The sequence below is a fragment of the Halyomorpha halys genome, unplaced genomic scaffold (genome assembly GCF_000696795.3).
Source record: "Halyomorpha halys isolate HHAL.00 unplaced genomic scaffold, Hhal_1.1 Scaffold1831.1, whole genome shotgun sequence".
Lineage (NCBI taxonomy): Eukaryota > Metazoa > Arthropoda > Insecta > Hemiptera > Pentatomidae > Halyomorpha > Halyomorpha halys.
The window spans coordinates 72,098-90,012 of record NW_027108268.1 but is presented as its reverse complement, the minus strand read 5'-3'; the positions used below and the strand labels follow the sequence as shown (position 1 = coordinate 90,012).

General features: G+C 30.7%; 1 protein-coding gene across 2 annotated transcripts in view; it reads right to left on the bottom strand.

Moving 5' to 3' along the window:
• The window catches only part of LOC106690711 (17-beta-hydroxysteroid dehydrogenase 13), a 26,744-nt gene that overhangs the window by 4,584 nt on the left and 4,245 nt on the right, over positions 1 to 17,915 (bottom strand). For both annotated transcript variants that reach the window (XM_014436232.3, XM_067046632.1), the window contains 6 exons: positions 16,184 to 16,412; positions 15,948 to 16,117; positions 10,829 to 10,982; positions 5,184 to 5,313; positions 2,925 to 3,045; positions 431 to 550 (listed from right to left, as the gene is read on the bottom strand). In XM_014436232.3, the coding sequence (XP_014291718.1) occupies positions 431 to 550; positions 2,925 to 3,045; positions 5,184 to 5,313; positions 10,829 to 10,982; positions 15,948 to 16,117; positions 16,184 to 16,402 (914 nt within the window). In that variant the 5' untranslated portion in view covers positions 16,403 to 16,412. The remainder of the gene's footprint in view (positions 1 to 430; positions 551 to 2,924; positions 3,046 to 5,183; positions 5,314 to 10,828; positions 10,983 to 15,947; positions 16,118 to 16,183; positions 16,413 to 17,915) is intronic.

The following is a 17,915-nucleotide window of genomic DNA, read 5'->3' as shown; positions in this document are numbered from 1 at the left end:
AGGAATCCTTGAGAATGACCTGAGAGGTCGAAACGTCGGATGTTAAAAAAGAATAAAGTTGAGAGAAAAGAGATCAAAATTGTTTTAAAAAGAAACATAAAATGTTGTTTACTCGTGATTGAAGTGAATACAAGTTTTACTAGTCTATAATTCTTATGCCTTGAAAAAATACAAAATTAATTATTCATTGTGTCATATTTACACCCTAAATATTCCCTGAAAAGCAAAATAAAATGGAAAAAAAAAATTAAATTAATTGTGAATGATATAATTTTTTTTTTTATAAAATTGTTTCAAGATTTCTTTAATTAATAGTTTGAAAACAAATAAATTGTATTTTTATCAAATTCTACTTAACATGTAGGTAACTCACCTGTTACCTAAACTCTACTAAAAACTAGAAAAAAAACTAAAAACAGTAATTACTCACTCATTTACTAAAATAAGAGGATACTTCATAATAGAAGGTATAACAACTTCGTCATAACTGTAATGAATTGCATCCATTGTTGCTTTTACCACATCTTCCATTTCTACGACTATATTTACTCTGAAAAATAATATTCACATAGTCAAGCAACATTCTCTCACATAATTAAGAATATTTATATTCATGTGAAACTGCATGGACATTTTTTTTATTAGATCCTAATTTATACATTAGTTTTACTATAAACTTTATACACTGAAAATTATTTAAATCAATTTTTTTATTAGAAAAACAAATTTAAAATTCTATTAGAAAAAACATTCTAAATAGAGTAAAAAATATTCCAAAAATCGAATAAGAATTTCTTAAATCAAAGAAATTTAATTGTAATTTGCTTATAGTATGAACAGGAATGTTGAAAAAAGGCAAAAAAAAAAATTCAAAATGATGGAAATATTTATATATGAAGGGAACTCAGTTATATAATAGTTATATGAATTATAATTAAAATTAAATTCATCATAAATAAATTAAATAATTTGCATAGGATTAAAGCAATTTGAATATATATATTGTAATATTAAAAAATTATTTACAATAAATAAAAAGGAAAAATGTACAGTTTTTTACTGTTTCTCATATCTAAAGTATAGTTTTGAAGATGAAAAGGTCAAATAAAAAGATTAAATATTAAATATGAGAATTTTCATTTTTAATTATATATAATATTATAGACTCTTAATCTCAGGGCGGCTTTTTAGGCAATCAGAACAGTCAAATTTTCTACTAATAACACTTAATAAATAACTATTGTACAAATGCATTAAATTGTAGTTAGAAACAAATCTAACCAATTAAACAATCTTCCTATGATGATTGATGAGTCTTGATGTCTAGTATTTCAAAAACCAATACTGTGTTTAAACAAAGCCTTGGTCCTCTAAAAGTTTTCAACTCACTTCTCTTCCATCGAAGTGTGTTGTTTGGCGATCCAAACAAAGAGTCCTTTATTCTTGACTCTTCGCTGTCTTCTTTTTTCAAGATTTCTACTACTAAGAGTAGCAAAGGGATCTTCCGGACATCCTGCCTCTAGGCGATTTGATCCATTTCCCGCCTAAGCAACGATTGATGCTAAAAACCAAAGCCTGTCTCGATGTTCCATGTAAACATCGATTGTAGCACAGTTTTGGGTTTTTGCAAATGATTTACTTTCTGAATATTATTCTTTAGCACTTTTTCTTGACTTCTATTTTTTCTTAAATTTACTGTAACTACATTTGTGATGGCAAGTTAAATAAAGTTTTTAAAATATTTGAATCTGCTCAACATGACCGCGATTTAATGGAGTTTTGGCAGGACATGTGCCGCCATCTTGACTTTGCACAATATCTTTCGTGACTGCATATTTTACTGATGAAAATTTGTTAGCTGGCTTTTAGGTTTAATGGCACAAATAAACATATTAAAATGAAACATTACATTACAACATACCAAAAATCATTTATATATAAAAAATAACTATTTACTCATAAAAGAGGATGTTACACATATATATATATATAATTATGAGAGATAGTTGACCGTGGATGACGTACGAGGAGAAGATGGTTGGGGGTGCGGTCAAAGAGAAACCCAAATAAGTTGGATTAACCTATTTTATTGTGCCAACGTTTCGGCTAGAGTTTCATATATCTATAAAATGTTATTTTTTCAAACTGGTGGAATAATATATTTTTTGATGAATTATTTTCTCAGGGGTAACTGTTGTGGAATTTAGGGTGGGTTTTATAAAGAAAGACAACGAGAGTGTATTCACTTATAGACACCACGACAGACTGTTCTAGCCCCAAGGGACGCGAAGCTATCCCATGCCAGAGCAATATCGGCATCTACCGTTTTATTTTACAAACAAAATAATAAAACCTATTTTCTACAACAATTTCCTTCCTAAAATATGTTTTATTATTTCCTTTTATTTATTACCTTATTACATTTGTATTTTATTTTTAACTTTACTGCATCATTCAATATTATTTAATGTTTCACAGAACACTTCATCGAGTCCTAGGTTCACACATCCCCGATGGGTCTTCTGTCTTTTGTTGATGATTTGGACTTCTTATCTTTCGACTATATCCAGGCTTTTCATAGTCAAGATTATCATGTTCACCAAAATCCCCTCTAATGTCAATTGTCTGTTCATTTTCAGCATAAAAAACAACAGAAAGTAATTGTTTTGTTTTGTGACTTAATAAAAATCATTTGTTCCAATAATCGATTTGTGGATCATATGTTGGCCGCAACAACATTAAAAAACAAGATTACAAAAATCAAGAAACACAAGCTTAAACGTATATTTCCTTTCTACTGCTAAATACGAAACATAAAGAAAGACAGTTTTCCATTTAGTCCACCACTTGACATTGGCTTAAAACTAAATAATAACAAAATATGTTTTATTAATAATGGTACTTAATTTAAGTGTAGTTCTTACTTAAGTGACATCAACTTCAGGTAGTCTTCTGAGGAATTCATAATTGATGGGTGAACATTAGTAACCACAATGTTGTTCTCATTTGCTAATTGCAAATTAGCACGTACACAATTGCCCATGTCTATAACAGTAGAATGTAATAGTATATTATATCATGTTGTTACATAAATCTTATAAATAGAATCCGGACTTTCATGCAAAAGCTTATTTCCTTCGCTTGCACAAAATCTGCCAAACCTTGACAGAAATCCAAATTATGAAAAAGACATCCAAGTAATCCTTTTTTTATATTGCACGAAATTACATGTTTTACACTTTTTGAAAAAAAATTAAATTTTTGTTGTGTAAAACTTAATGCTGGAACTAGATTTCTATTAGTGTACACATATAGGTGTATGTATGCCAATATTTATTCATTTTATTATTTTTTCTTATTTAATTTAAAGTCTAAAATTGACAAATTTGAGGTTAAGCAATGCATTGATTAAGATTCAAATTCAACTTAAAAAAAAATACAAGTGAAAAATATCCTTGGAACAGAATTAACCAGTAGTTATGGGTAACTATGAAATGGCTCACTAGAAGCTAGAGAATTTCAGTGTTATTGTTTTTAGCTTGAATTCTCTGTCTGGCTCCAGGCCTGCATTCTTCTGTCTGACTTGGTTTTGACAACAGGGATTTTCCTCTTTTTTTTATATAACCTATATATTTTTTTAAAAATCAATTGGCCTGAATATAACTTTACATTTTTTATCTAACTTTACAAAGTTTTTCTATATAGACTTACAACTTGTTAGTGTTTGTTTAATGTTATATTCACATGAGAATACACAATTAATAAGCTAAGTGAAATAACATGTAATGGGAAATTTTACAAGAAAAAAAAATTACTTTCGAAGTATTCATTTTCGAAATAGTGTTTTGCATATTGTTTTCTAAAACTGAAAATTGAGGTAGTTTTATAAAGCTGAATTGTTTTGTAGTTGAATTTCAGCCTTCAAAATAGGAGTATAAAATTAGCTTCCTCATAGCTCTTCAATTATGGACAAAATCTTAGGTTTTTAATCAGAGTAGTTTAGTTTTATCTTTGTTTGCCAGAATGCAGAGAGTACTTAGCAAGTTTAATTTGATTCAAACCAGGTTAGGTAAGTTTTCTGTGTATTAATAATATAAATTAAATAATAAAGTTGATGATTATTGCTGGATTTTGAGGGTTTTATACACACTTTGAGTTTTAACTGCAAAATTTTGCACATTTAGGGTTTTTCACTGGATATTTAAACTTTTTAAAGTTTAAAAATCCAGTCTCAAGTTATAAATCTCCCAACAGCTGGAATACTTAATAAGAGGCATTCAGTATGAGTGAAAGTAGATAAATAACTTACAAAGTTATGCTTTGTATATCGTTATCCCATTGTTGTCTAATGTACCGATCTTAATTACATTTTAAAAAATAAATAAATATCCCATTAAATATGTTACCAGTAGGCTCTAGTTGTGAGGTATCAGAATTACGCGAAATTAACCCGGTAGGAGTTTCCTACTTTTTTGTTCCCTAATAGCTGTCCTGTGAGCATTTATCTCATGGTAGAAGATTTGTATTTTTTTTATATACTTGAATCTGATGATAATAAAAATCTTTATGATTAATTTCAATACAATTTGAAATTTAAATTGTAAATTGTAGCTCTTCTATCAGAGGCTAATAAATTCAGATTTCATAAAATATCTAAGATCTTCTTGCATCTACTCATGATTTAAAATAAGAAATGTAGGTGTCCCGGTGAGCAAAATGCTCAAAGAAGAAAAAAAAAAGGCATGTAAGGAGTGAACTGGTGAGAGAAATGCTTAGTATTACCGTTACGAGATGGTCAGAGCAAAACTGAATTGAGTACAGGTGGAGAAGTAAAAGAGATAATAACATAAACAAGTGGAAATGACAACATGAAAGGGTGGATGGAAGGTAGACAAAAGTATAAACAAAACAGATGAAATATTAGGAAAATATAGATGTTTATTTCCCAATATGAGCAAAATGCTCAAGGCTACATCTCTCTCAGTTAATTAATAAAATTCCCACCTCTCAAGACAATGATTAGCTATGATCTAGAACTAATCCAGTTTTTAAGATGTTAAAGGAGACATATAATATTATTTTGTATAAATAATATCAAAAATACACCACACATCAGGGTAGAATCTTTAAATTTAAGCCTGCTATATCCTTTTTTAATATAAAATCAAAGTATTTAAACTTACAAGAAAGTGATGTTTTGGTAGCCCCATAAATGTCTAAGGGGGAGATAACCAATTTTGAGGCAGTAGAAGAAATATTGACGATATGTCCTTCGTTTCTTGATTTCATAGTCGGTAAAACTGCATTCATCAGCTGAAAACACAAAGAAATGAATCACACTGACCTACAAGGCCTGCTTTAATGATACAAGATATTTCTTGAAAATTTACAATAGAAATAAAATACCTGTTTGTATTTTTAGAGAAAAATATTAAAAAGTTAAAAAGAAATCCAAAGCCAAGTATGAATAAGCTAGAAATCACTGTTTTATTTCTGAGTAGTTCAGAAAACCTAATTTCATTGACAAAAGTTTTAAAAAATCATTTTGTGATAATGCAAACGTTTAGTAGTTGAATTTATTTTAAATCAACGAAGTACTACCAAACACTTGTCAAAACATAAAAAATTAGGCATTGTGATTGCAGATCAATCTCAATCTCAAAATCAAAATATATTGTTATTGAGAAATCAAATGAGAATGTGCGGAATAAGTGATTTGGCTCCAAACTGTTATAGTTTTGAGGAAACAAAAATGCTTATTCGCCTAATTTATTTCTGATAATTTATTATTATTTTACTGTTTGTAATTAAAAAGTACCTCACCTTTGCAAACTACAATAAATTTCTTATTCAATTAGTTCATTCAGTCAACACCGTATCAATATTTGGTGGCTCTTGAAAAATATGAATTCCAAGAAATAGTATAATAATATTCTTTTTTTATTCTGGGATTAATCTCTTTAGAATAATATACAGGCATCAAAATTAGGCTCTAAAGCCTTAGAGTAAAGTACAAAATAAAAATGAAATTATAAAACGTCATAAAATAAAATAAAATAATGAATTTGAAAAGAGAAAAATGAACAACAATAACTAACAGAATATAAAAATAAGATTAGAACAAATAAAATAAAACCATAGAAGAATTAGAATAGAGTGAATAGAATTTCATAGGGAAAAGGAACGGATGAGGAAAGATCTACCAAAGACTGCAGTTTGATTGATAGTTATGTATACGTATAAATCTGAAGGCCATGAGTGGGTATTACAGGAATACACTGAGGATTTAAATTGAAGGATATCAGAGATGTAAGATGGACGGCGGAATTGGATAACTTGGTAGAGGCTGGAAGCTAGAAAATATTTACGATGAAAGGAGGGGTAAAGCCACTTTAACTCTTCATAAAATTGGGTGACAAAGGTGTCCCTGGGGACCCCAAAGATGAATCCTACAAAGGAATTAATTAACTATTTTAATTTTGCTTCGAGATTCTCAGAGACACCTCTGTAAGCCACACAGCAATAATCAAAGTAGGGGAAGATTAAGGAAGAAACCAGGAGCCTACATGTTTCAAAAGGAAGTAGGTGAAGAAGATAATTTAAACGCTTTAGGGTGGAGAATGTACGACGGGAAATATCAGAGAAGTGGTTTTTCCAGGAGGGAGTTTGGTCTATTGTGACACCGAGGTTTTTAAAGTATGGATGGGATTGTTGTTTAGGAATAAGGTTGGAATATGAGGAATAGTTTTCAGGAGGTAATTGGATCCTATTAAGATTGCCTCAGTCTTCTCTGCATTCAACTTAAGCTTGTTCTCTTTTGTCCAGTGACTAATTCGAATTAGGTCTTCTTGAAGCTTCTCCATTGCAACTAATAGGTCAGAAGGTGGAAAGTAAATGTAAATTGGGAAATCATCAGCGTACAAATGGTATTCAGAATGTTGGATACGGAGGGGAAGGTCTTTGATGTAGATGTAGGATGGGGGAAAGCGATGAACTCTGAGAGACACAGGTTTATCTGGAACCACTACGTTCTGGAATCACTACATCGTACATTATCATTACAAGAAATACTAAATATTAAATAGTTCATTATCACAAATCTTAAAATGTCTAGATATCTATTAATTGCATAGAGAAAAGAAAAGAAATGTGAATTTTGTTTAAAGGTACCTGAAATATTACCCACAATGCTATAGTCATTCTCTTGTAAATTAGCTGAACTTTACACTTATTGGCTACTATATTACATTAATTTTATAGTAATCGTCTGCCTTTTATTTTATTTGTTTAAAGGAAATTCTTTATTTTCCTAAATATTCAGATGAATGTATTGCAGAAAGATAGATAAACATTTTAGCTTCCAAATTGGTAACAAAAAAAAAAAATTTTATGAGATTTTACAGTTGACCATAGATTAATAGGAGAAGATGGTTGGGGGTGCGGTCAGCAAAAAATACATGAATAAACGAAACATATTTATTTGTGTCGATGTTTCATCCTGAATTTCAGCCCTTTATTCCCTGAAAAAAATATAGCAACCATAACTTAGGGAAAAATCAAAATCAAAGGAAAATAATTAATAAATAAACTAGGAAATATACATAACAATATATTAAGAAGATAGTAGATGATCGAAAACAATAGGAGTAGATAGTAGTTAATTAATAACGAAAGAAGATGAAATATAATATTATAAATGACAATAAAAAATAAATAATAAAAAAAAACAGAAAGTGTTCAAGAAATAAACATGATGATAGGCACAGAAGAAAATGGAAATGATGACTGTCGGGGATGTCTATAGTCTTTGGTGATTCTTCAGCCTGATATCCACTTTACAGAAGGCCCTCGACAAGGCGTATTCAATAATAAATTAGGAACGGCCGTGCCAGAGGATGAGCCCTGGGCACTGACGCAGGTAGAGGTCTAGGTAAGAGAGAGTCTGAGGTAGAGTAACAGTCCTAGTTGCCGAGCTGAAGCGGACGGACAAGAGCTGTCAAGATAGGAGCCAGCTTACTCATTGCCGAGATGAAGCGGACGGACCAGTAAGCTGATAAGGCTAGGTGCAGCTCTAGTTGCCGAGATGAAGCGGACGGACCAGTAAGCTGATAAGGCTAGGTGCAGCTCTAGTCGCCGAGATGAAGCGGACGGACTAGAGCCGGGGAGAGACGGGAAATTACACTCGTTGCCAAGATGAAGCGGATGGACTAGAGCTGGGGAGAGACGGGGTCGACTACACTAGTTACCGAGATGAAGCGGACGGACTAGAGCTGGGGAGAGACGGGATCGACTACACTGGTTACCGAGATGAAGCGGACGGACCAATCTAGCCGTTTAGGTTTAGGTTACAATCTTAGTTGCCGAGATGAAGTGGACGGACTGCTGCTAAGATTGCTGGAGAGACGGCGAGGAGATAGGCCATAATCTTAGGTTTGCGTACAGAAAGACAACTCTTAGGAGAATAGATTGACAATGAACTTCTCTATCTCAAGTAGAGTGTACGTTACGGATGCGACTTCGATGTCGATGTTTTTAAGCCAATGTTTTCTAAACATCGATGTTTTGTTCTAATTTTTCATTTTATTCCAAAAGTAATTAAATGAAAACAATAAATTTACAGTATAAATAGATTCCTATAACAATGTGGTCGAATAAAAAACTACCTCCACCCTTTACGCTAACGACATGATAGAGATAAATTACAACTAGAAAAACAACGATGTTTTAAAATATCTTTGCTCAATATTAAAATATCATTGCATACAAATATTTGCCAAAAATACATCGATGTTTTTGAACAACCATTTCAGTAACTCTAAGTGCTTTCCAACGACGACGGTATGTATTTTCGGTATGTATTCTAAGCAACGATATTTTAAAACATGGATATTTTTTGTAGTCGATGTCCCATTCTTTGATACAAAAAGCACTCCTGACTGTTCTGAGCATACGTAGTCGAAGAACAGATCTTATTTTTCTGAAATGAATGTTCAAAAACATCGATGTATTTTGGATAATGTGTTGTAAGCAACGATATTTTAAAACATTGATGTTTTTTGGAGTCCATGTCTTATTGGTTGATTAAAAAAGCACTTCTGACTGACCGGAGCATGCGTAGTCTTTAGAACAGTCTTTATGTTCCTGAAATGGTTAAAAAAAAATCGATGTTTTTTTTATTGATGTCACATCTCTAGTGTACGTACGCCACTAGTGCTAGGACTAGGACGGGGAAAGAGATGGATTTAAGATGAGAGGGTTTGTTTTTTTGTGTTTTTTTCGTACCCTCCTAAAATTTAAATTTGTTTCATATATGTACATATGGTGAGGTGTGCCATATGTACAGCTGACTTTAGTGAAACCTTTGATTGCCTTTAGGCATTATAAGGTAGAAGAACGTCTTAATTAATCATGTCTTGATTGGTTTACGCCAGTAGATTATTGGAGCGGGGAGGGGCCGTTCCTTAAATCAATGAGAGGGATTTAGAGCCCCTTTATTTATAGGCCTAGTCCATGCGGCTGTAACCGAGAAGCGGTCGGTACATGTCTGCTTGAGATAGGTTTGTGCATTATTTTGGTTTCGTTTATTAATCATTCAATTGACATTGTTAAGTGTTAAGTACAGACATTATTAATATATAAAAATGACAATGTGGTTTTTACAAAATGAAGTAATTTATAAATTTGAGAGCTTCGGTGAGGCTCAAGGTGCAGCGCTCTGGTGAGTTGTGGTATAACCGCTTGCTCCCTCTCGCTACATGACTAATGGAATTAACATAATTAGATACGTAGATAGTGTCAAAAATAATAAAATAAAATAATCTGAAAAACAATTTAAATCAACATAATGAAATGTATGAATGAAAACAATATATATGCTACTATGTATTGGTTAAATGTTGTTCAACTTTGTATCATATGTATTGTTTTCTTTCATACATTTCATTATGTTGATTTAATTTTTTTTTCATTATTTTAGATACTACTTACTTATCTTAGTAAGTTAATTCGATTACTCATCATTTACATTTTCTTCTGCACTTTTCATTATATTTATTTCTTGAACACTTTCTGTTTTTTTATCATTTATTTTGAATTATTATTAACTCTATAACATTATGTTTCATCTTCTACTGTTATTAATCAACTACTATCTACTTCTATTGATATTATTCAGCTACCAACTACTTAATTTATTTATATATATTTCCGATTTTGTTTATTTATTATTTTTCTCAGAGTTATGGCTGTTACCTCTCATATGTTTTTTTAGTCCCGATGAAAGCCTGAAATTCAGTCAAAACGTTGGCGTAAATAAATAAGTTTTGTTCATTTGCGTATTTTTTTCTGACTACACCCCTTTGACCCACACCTTCTCCTCAAATTTATTTTTTTTTTTTGCACAATCTCAAACCTTGAGTGGAATTTAAGCTATCCTTTTTTCTTCTTTATTGTTATCATGAAATCAGTCTTGGTATATCCACTCATCTCATATTTTAAATCGAAAAATTCCTTAGTTAATTTTGAATTTAAAATAATTATTGTATTTCCTAAAATTATAACAAAAATGAATAATTATGTTTATAAAGGGCAAACTGACCCAGAACTAACACTTCTTCATTTCCTGTCATTCTAGGTACAGGTATTTATTTTTAATAATTAAATTTATTCAAAGTGTGTCATCCATTTTTAGCCAAATCCATAATTTATTTTTATTATCATACCTCTCATCCATTTAGTTGTTAAATTATTTTTTGTGACTATCATGTCATTACCTCATGTTTTTCTACTGTCATTACCTCAGTAATTAATTGACCAAAGATAAACTTACCCAAATAGGCCCAAAGACGTTAACGTTAAAGGAAGCTCTGATAAATTCTTCATCAACTCTAGGCCTTGAATAAATCACAGCTGCATTGTTGATCAAAAGATACACAGGGCCCAGATCTTTCTCTATTTTGGAGACAAGTTCTTCAACATCTTTCCTAAAAGAAAAGAGTGAAATTAATTAGAATATGTATGAATTCATGTATGAGCTCTAGGAACTTAGTATATATAAATATGTTCATCCTGTAGTTAAATGAAAATAGCTCATTTCACATCTGTACTGTGCTTCAATGATTAACTCTTTTAAACTTTAATTTAATTTCTAATTTTTATAAAATTTAGGCTGAAAAGGGAGCGTAGTAACTTCTTTTTTTTGGAAGAACGTTAATTGACGATCTGTAATAACAAAAGGAAGATGGACTAGGTGCAGTCAAAGAAAAAAACTCAAATAGTAATAGAACTACTTAATGTGAGCCAATGTTTCGCCCCACTTTGCAGGGCTTCATCAGGGCTATAAAAAGGTACAAACATTTAAATGAGGTAACAAAGTAAGCAGATAGATAACAAAAATAAAAACAAATAATGTTAATTACAAAAATAAAAAAGATGTACAGCGAAATCAAGAATAAAGGAATATAGAGCTTTATTCTTTATTTTGGCTTTACTTTGATTTGGGCTTTAGCCTTTATTTTTGATTTTACTCTTATTCCCTTTTTCCATCTTTTAGTGTGTACTGTAATTTTATATGTTTTTATCCACTTTTTTATTTGTATTTTAAAGTATTTTATTATTTTAAAAAAATATAAAATTAAAGTAAGCACTAAAAGATGGAAAAAGGAAATAAGAGTAAAATCAAGAATAAAGACTAAAGCCCAAATCAAAATAAATCCCAAATCAAAGTAAAGCCAAATAAAGAATAAAGCTCTATATTCCTTTATTCTTGATTTCACCGTATATCTTTTTTATTTTTGTAATTAACATTGTTTGTTTTTATAAAAATTTTCTCATTATAAAATGATAACATAGCATGGCATAGGAAGAATTATTTTATGTCATACCTAATCGAAATACATAGGAAACTATTAATAACTATGAAAGTAACATCATGACAACCATATAACAACATAAAAAATATAAACTAAAATATAATTGTTTTATTGTAGAAAATTTAAAAATGGAATATTGATGTTTTATTTTAATAATTACATATTTATTTCGATATTTTACAACGTTGTAATATCGAAATGGAATATATGCAACAATATTCCACTATTATTTTATCGAAATATCGTAATTTTGTTAAAAATTACTCAAATATCATATATAGTTTTTAAAATAGGAATTTTGATATTACATATTTATTTCGATATTTTACATTGTTGTAATATCGATATGGAATATAAGTAACAATATTCCTATATTACTTTATTCAAATATCGATATTTTGTTGAAAATTACTAAAATATCATATAGAGATTTTAAAATAGGAATATCGATATTTTATTTGGATATTACTTATTTATTTCGATATTTTGTATTGTTGTAATATCGATATGGAATAAAAGCAACAATATTCCGATATTATTTTATTAAAATATCGTTTCTAACCTTTTATATCGATATTAATAGCATTGTAAAATATTGGAAGAAACATGTATTTATCAATTTAAAATATCTAAAAACTATTTTTAATCTTTTTAAACTAAATATCGATATTTGCATAAAAATAAATATCGAAATATCGTTTCTAATCTTCGATATCGACATTAATGGCAATTCAAAATTTCGAAAGGAACATGAATTTATCAATTTGAAATATCGAAAAACTGTTTTCAATCTTTTTAAACTAAATATCGATATTTCTATAAAATTAAATATAGAAATATCGTTTCTAATCATTGATATCGATATTAATGACAACGTAAAATATCAAAAGGAACATGAATTTATCAATTTAAAATATCGAAAACTTTTTATAAATTTTTTTTAATATTTTTAAACTAAATATCGATAATGGTATTAAAAAAAATATCGAAATATCGTTTCTAATCTTCGATATCGTTATTAGTGACAATGTAAAATATCGAAAGGAACATGAATTTAAAATATCCAAAAACTGTTTTCATGCTTTTTATAAAATTTTCTTAACCTTATTAAACCAAATATCGATATTTCTATTAACAAAATATCGAAATATTGTTATCGATACTATCAACAATGTTAAAACCAAAATCAATGTGATAATTTTTTTGCTTTTCATAAAATTGTTTTTTTTTTTGTTTTTTTTATAAAATACCGATATTTCTATTAAACAAAATATTGAAAGATATTTTCTAATCTACGATATCAATATTAATGGCGAATATCGAAAGGAATATGAATTTATCGAAATAGAATATCAAAGTACTATTTTTATGATTTTTATATATTTTTTTTAGTTGCGAATTACTCATATTTCTATAAAATAATATCTTACTGCCGTTAATAAATTTCCATATGGATATTATTAACAATGTCAAATATCGAAATGAAAATTTATATATTGTAACAAAATATCAATATTTCGATTAAATAATATCGGGATATTGTTGATAATCTTCCATATCGATATTATCATAAATGTTTTATATCGAAATGGATATTAAATTATTGAAACAAAATATCAACAAGATATTAATTTGTCTTGTATTTTTACAAAAAATATCGATATTTCAATAAAATAATATTAGAATATTGTTGCTAATTATCGATATCGATATTAATAACATTATCTAAGATCGAATAGATGTTAAATTATTGAAACAGTATATCGATCTTTTGATAATATAATATTGGAATATTATTGCTAATGGTAGAAATTAATAATTATAAAAATGTCAAATATCAAAATGAATATGAAATTATCAATATTAAATATCGAAATACTATTATTAATATTTTCTTTAACAAAATATTGATATTTGGATTAAATAATATCGGAACACCTTTGCTATATTATATTTTGCGACGAATATTTCCTTCTGAATATATGATTATAGTTATATTAGAATATTTCTTTTATTTATCGCTACTTTTATTTTTATTTTTTTTTAAGAAACCGATATTCCAATATTATCGGATGCTGGATATCGATTTCAAAATATCAGATATCGGAGACAAAATATCACTATCGATATCCCATCGCTATGGAGAACTTGAGATGGCGGTCCATATTCACACCAGATATACTATGGAGTTTGAAGGCAAAATTATGGAGTTGTCCAGTTAGAGCGATTTCGGGGGATTCGATCGCTTGTGTTGCTGCTGAGCGAACACGACGCAGTCTGTCTTAGCTGGGTTCATGGTTATGTTTAAAATACCAAGGCGTTGAACAATCTCCTTGCAGACTGTTCCGGCCCGAACTAGTGCATGTTTAGGGTTCATACTACTGCTGTAGATAGCGATGTCGTCGGGATAAGTAGCGGCTGTAGCCTGTCTGTAATTTTCACCACCCACATCAGCGGAATAAATGGAAAACAGTACTGGTGATAGAACTGCGCCTCTATTCTCCTCCTTCAACTAGCTAGAATTTGTACTACGAAGCGTCAAAGGTAACAATGCGTCAGGACTGGACGGAATCCCGTATGTACTCATGAAGATGCCTCCTAGGAAGGGTAATGCCTTCTTACTCAACATCGTCAACTCGGTCAATACTCTTATGGTGCCGCGTTCTAACATCTATGATGGTCTGTAGGAAACCGGAAATCTCGATTGAAGATAAGGTAGTGGTCGACCGGGATGCCCGACCGTTTTATTGCTCTTATCTCTTACGCAACCGTCATTTAGTGACTTTCTGAGTTTCCAAGTAAACTTGAAACAGTCTGTAATCTAAGTCTGAGCTCTAAAACAGTTATCAGCCGGCTTCATTAAAATAACCTTGCATCTGTTATCCGGTCCTCAACTAATGGAGATGCGTTGAGCAGAAAGGCAAATCAGCATCCCACTTGAACAGTGAGGTGCAGTTCTCATCACATATGAGTGCCGGTTTGGTTTTGGCGTCCCGATGACCTAGACCGCGTGTGGAGAGGACGTAGAGAGCGGTTTCCTACAAGTACCAAGCGCGAGTCACAGCCTTTTCAAAAACAATCAGTTATGGTATAATGGGTGAAATCAATATCCATGCCCTTACCAAACTGACTGTCAAACAGAATGAATCATTGACTACATTAAGGTACATATAGGAAGTTCTTATGGAAAATTTGCCCATTTATTGGGGTCAATTTCGTGTAAAAGCACAATGCTCGACCACATATAAAGCCAGTTGTCACCCAATTCTTGGAAGAAGTAAGGATTGCGACAATGGATTGGCCATTACGTTCTACTGACATGAATCCCACAGAAAACTTGATATATTATACTCGGGACATGTTAAACAAACGCGTTAGACTTTGTTCACCACCTCCAACAAAATACGAACACCTTCAAACTATGTTTGTTGAAGAGTGGGACTCACAAGACGAAATCCAGACGCTTATTTATTCGATGCCTAAGAGACTTGAAGCCCTCCGTAAAGTCAAAGGAGGAAATATGTAGTATTAAGAGGGAACCCGGTGGGGATGTTTATTTTTATTCATCGTATAACTAACTAACTTTATTTTTAAATTTCAGATGTTTTCGCGAATTTATTTCCAAATTATAAAACTCCTGGATTTCTCCTCTCATTACATTATTTAAGTACAACACATTTTATTTGAAAATAACTACAAAAATACTATTATTGTATTATGAAATATAAATTATACTAAATAAACAACAAATTAACGATTGCTCGTTTTTTTGTTGTTGTTTTTTTGTCCCTGAGTGTATTTTGCATTCTTAATATTTGGTCAAATTTCTATTTTAATTTAGTCAAGTTATGCACAAATTTCTTGAATTATATAGCTTATATGATAAAGCCGTTTCTTTGAGAATCTTGTTTTTATTTTTAATCAATTAGAAAGTTTAATAAGTTTTTAAATACAAGGAAACTCACTTGGTTTCCAGAAACGCCTTCATCCACATGGTTTATAAATGAACACCTTGACAATTTAGAGATGTATTCATAATTCACATTACTCATAACATAATATTAAAGTGATATTCACTTGATAGCTACGTTGACTGTGTAAGGGACCCCTTTGACCCCCAAATCCTCGACCATGGCTGCAGTTGTCCTGTTGTTGGGTTCGTTAATGTCGACACAAGCGATAACAGCTCCCTCTCTCGCCAAAGCCAAGCAGAACTCCCGCCCTAGCCCGCGACCTGCTCCAGTCACCTAGAGAGAGGTAGCAGTTTATTAGGTCTGGACTATTGCAGTAATTTTCCACTCACCAATACTCACCAAGCACACCCTGCCCTTGAGTGACTTTGCTTCTGGTCTGAAGATTAATCTCCAAAGGAAGGAACTGAAAGCTGCCCCTAACTCCCAGAATATGAAGCAATAGAAATATACTATCCCATAAATAATGAACAGAATGTGATCTTTCTTGATCATCGCTGGTTTCTCCAAGTCTCTCTTGGTGGTGGGCCCGTTTTCCCAGCCTTCAGTAACAAATTCCATTTTGTTTTGCCTACAATCAAATTGAATACCATTAGAATTAATTGCTTACTAGACTTATTAATTGAATCGGTGATACAAAAATAATAGAGCTTGTAACATTAATCGGAATGATGACCAAAATCCTTTAAAATAAACAAATAAAAAAAAGAGGACAATAAAAAAATCTCAACCTGTCCTTAGCAGTGCTCCAGTAAAAGAACAATTTCGTAAATATGTATATATATATAAAAATTTCGAGGGGAAAAAAAAACTCTTAGCCATCGTTTGGGCAGTACCATTTCCGTCCGTATTTGTTTGGGAGACGATTTACTCTCCGGACCGATCATACACCTCCAAATTTTTAAGTAAGTTCATATATCAAACTAACCCAAACCCACACAAGATCAGCTTTGCTCTAAGCTATTATCAATAGAATTTTGAATTAAAACCTCATTTACAAAACAATATTAAGGCCATTATAGATGTATAGTTTTGGAAGTCTGGGGAGCAGTATCTTGTACGAAAAGATAACAATTGCTATCATTCTGAAACCAGGTCCTTAGAATCGCATTAGATTTCCCCTGGTTTACGAGAAACACCCAATTTAAACGTGAACTATAAGTGGAATCAATAGATGATTTATCAAAAATCGATTAACATAATTCCACTCCTATCTACTTACTGGCTGTTGAAGGTGCAGTGAATTACAATATAGGCAATTATAGGCAACAACATCCCAAGGACAGAAGCCCAGGCTCTTGCAAAACATCCTGTTATGAGCTCTATATTATTTAATTAATTATCATTTTTATTATCCCCACATAATTGTTACAGTGTATATCAATTATTAATTTTATAAATCTCATTCATTTTTGTTTGTAAATCACAGTCGTTTTTGAAGTCATTTCCTCTTTCATTCTTTAGTAACATAGTTATTATTATTTTTATATATTATTGTATTCTTAATCACTAATCTTTATTATTTGTCATTGTTCAATTGTTAAAGTATTGTACATACGAGGGGGTGTCTTTTGTACAAGATTGTATTCCACATTATGAATTTCCACAAAGTAAATCGGGAGTTTGGATAAAGCCACTTCAACTCGGTATACGAACGAGAGACGTCTGTATTTATATAGTATTATAAAAATAAAATTAGATGTACATTTTAAGGTTTCTATTTAAATATATTAAAACCGTCAACTATAAAAAAGATAAACGCTGCTGAAACCAAAGGTCGTTAAATTAATCCTAGTAAAAAAAAAAATTTAATATAAAGAAACCAAGTTATTACTTTAATTAATTCTTAGTGCCATTGGCTTACGTGTGGAAGCGTTTACATGGTGTTGGAATGCCTCATCATTTCCGAGGCCATATATAACCTGATTGTATGTTGAGCTTTAATTACTGATTTAAGTAAGGTCGCTATCAATGTCAACTACCAGTTGTTAGGTGATACCACCTGAATGATTGAAGCTCAAGAAACAACCATAGCAGTTGGTTTATGACCAATTAAATAAGTTATGGCTTATTA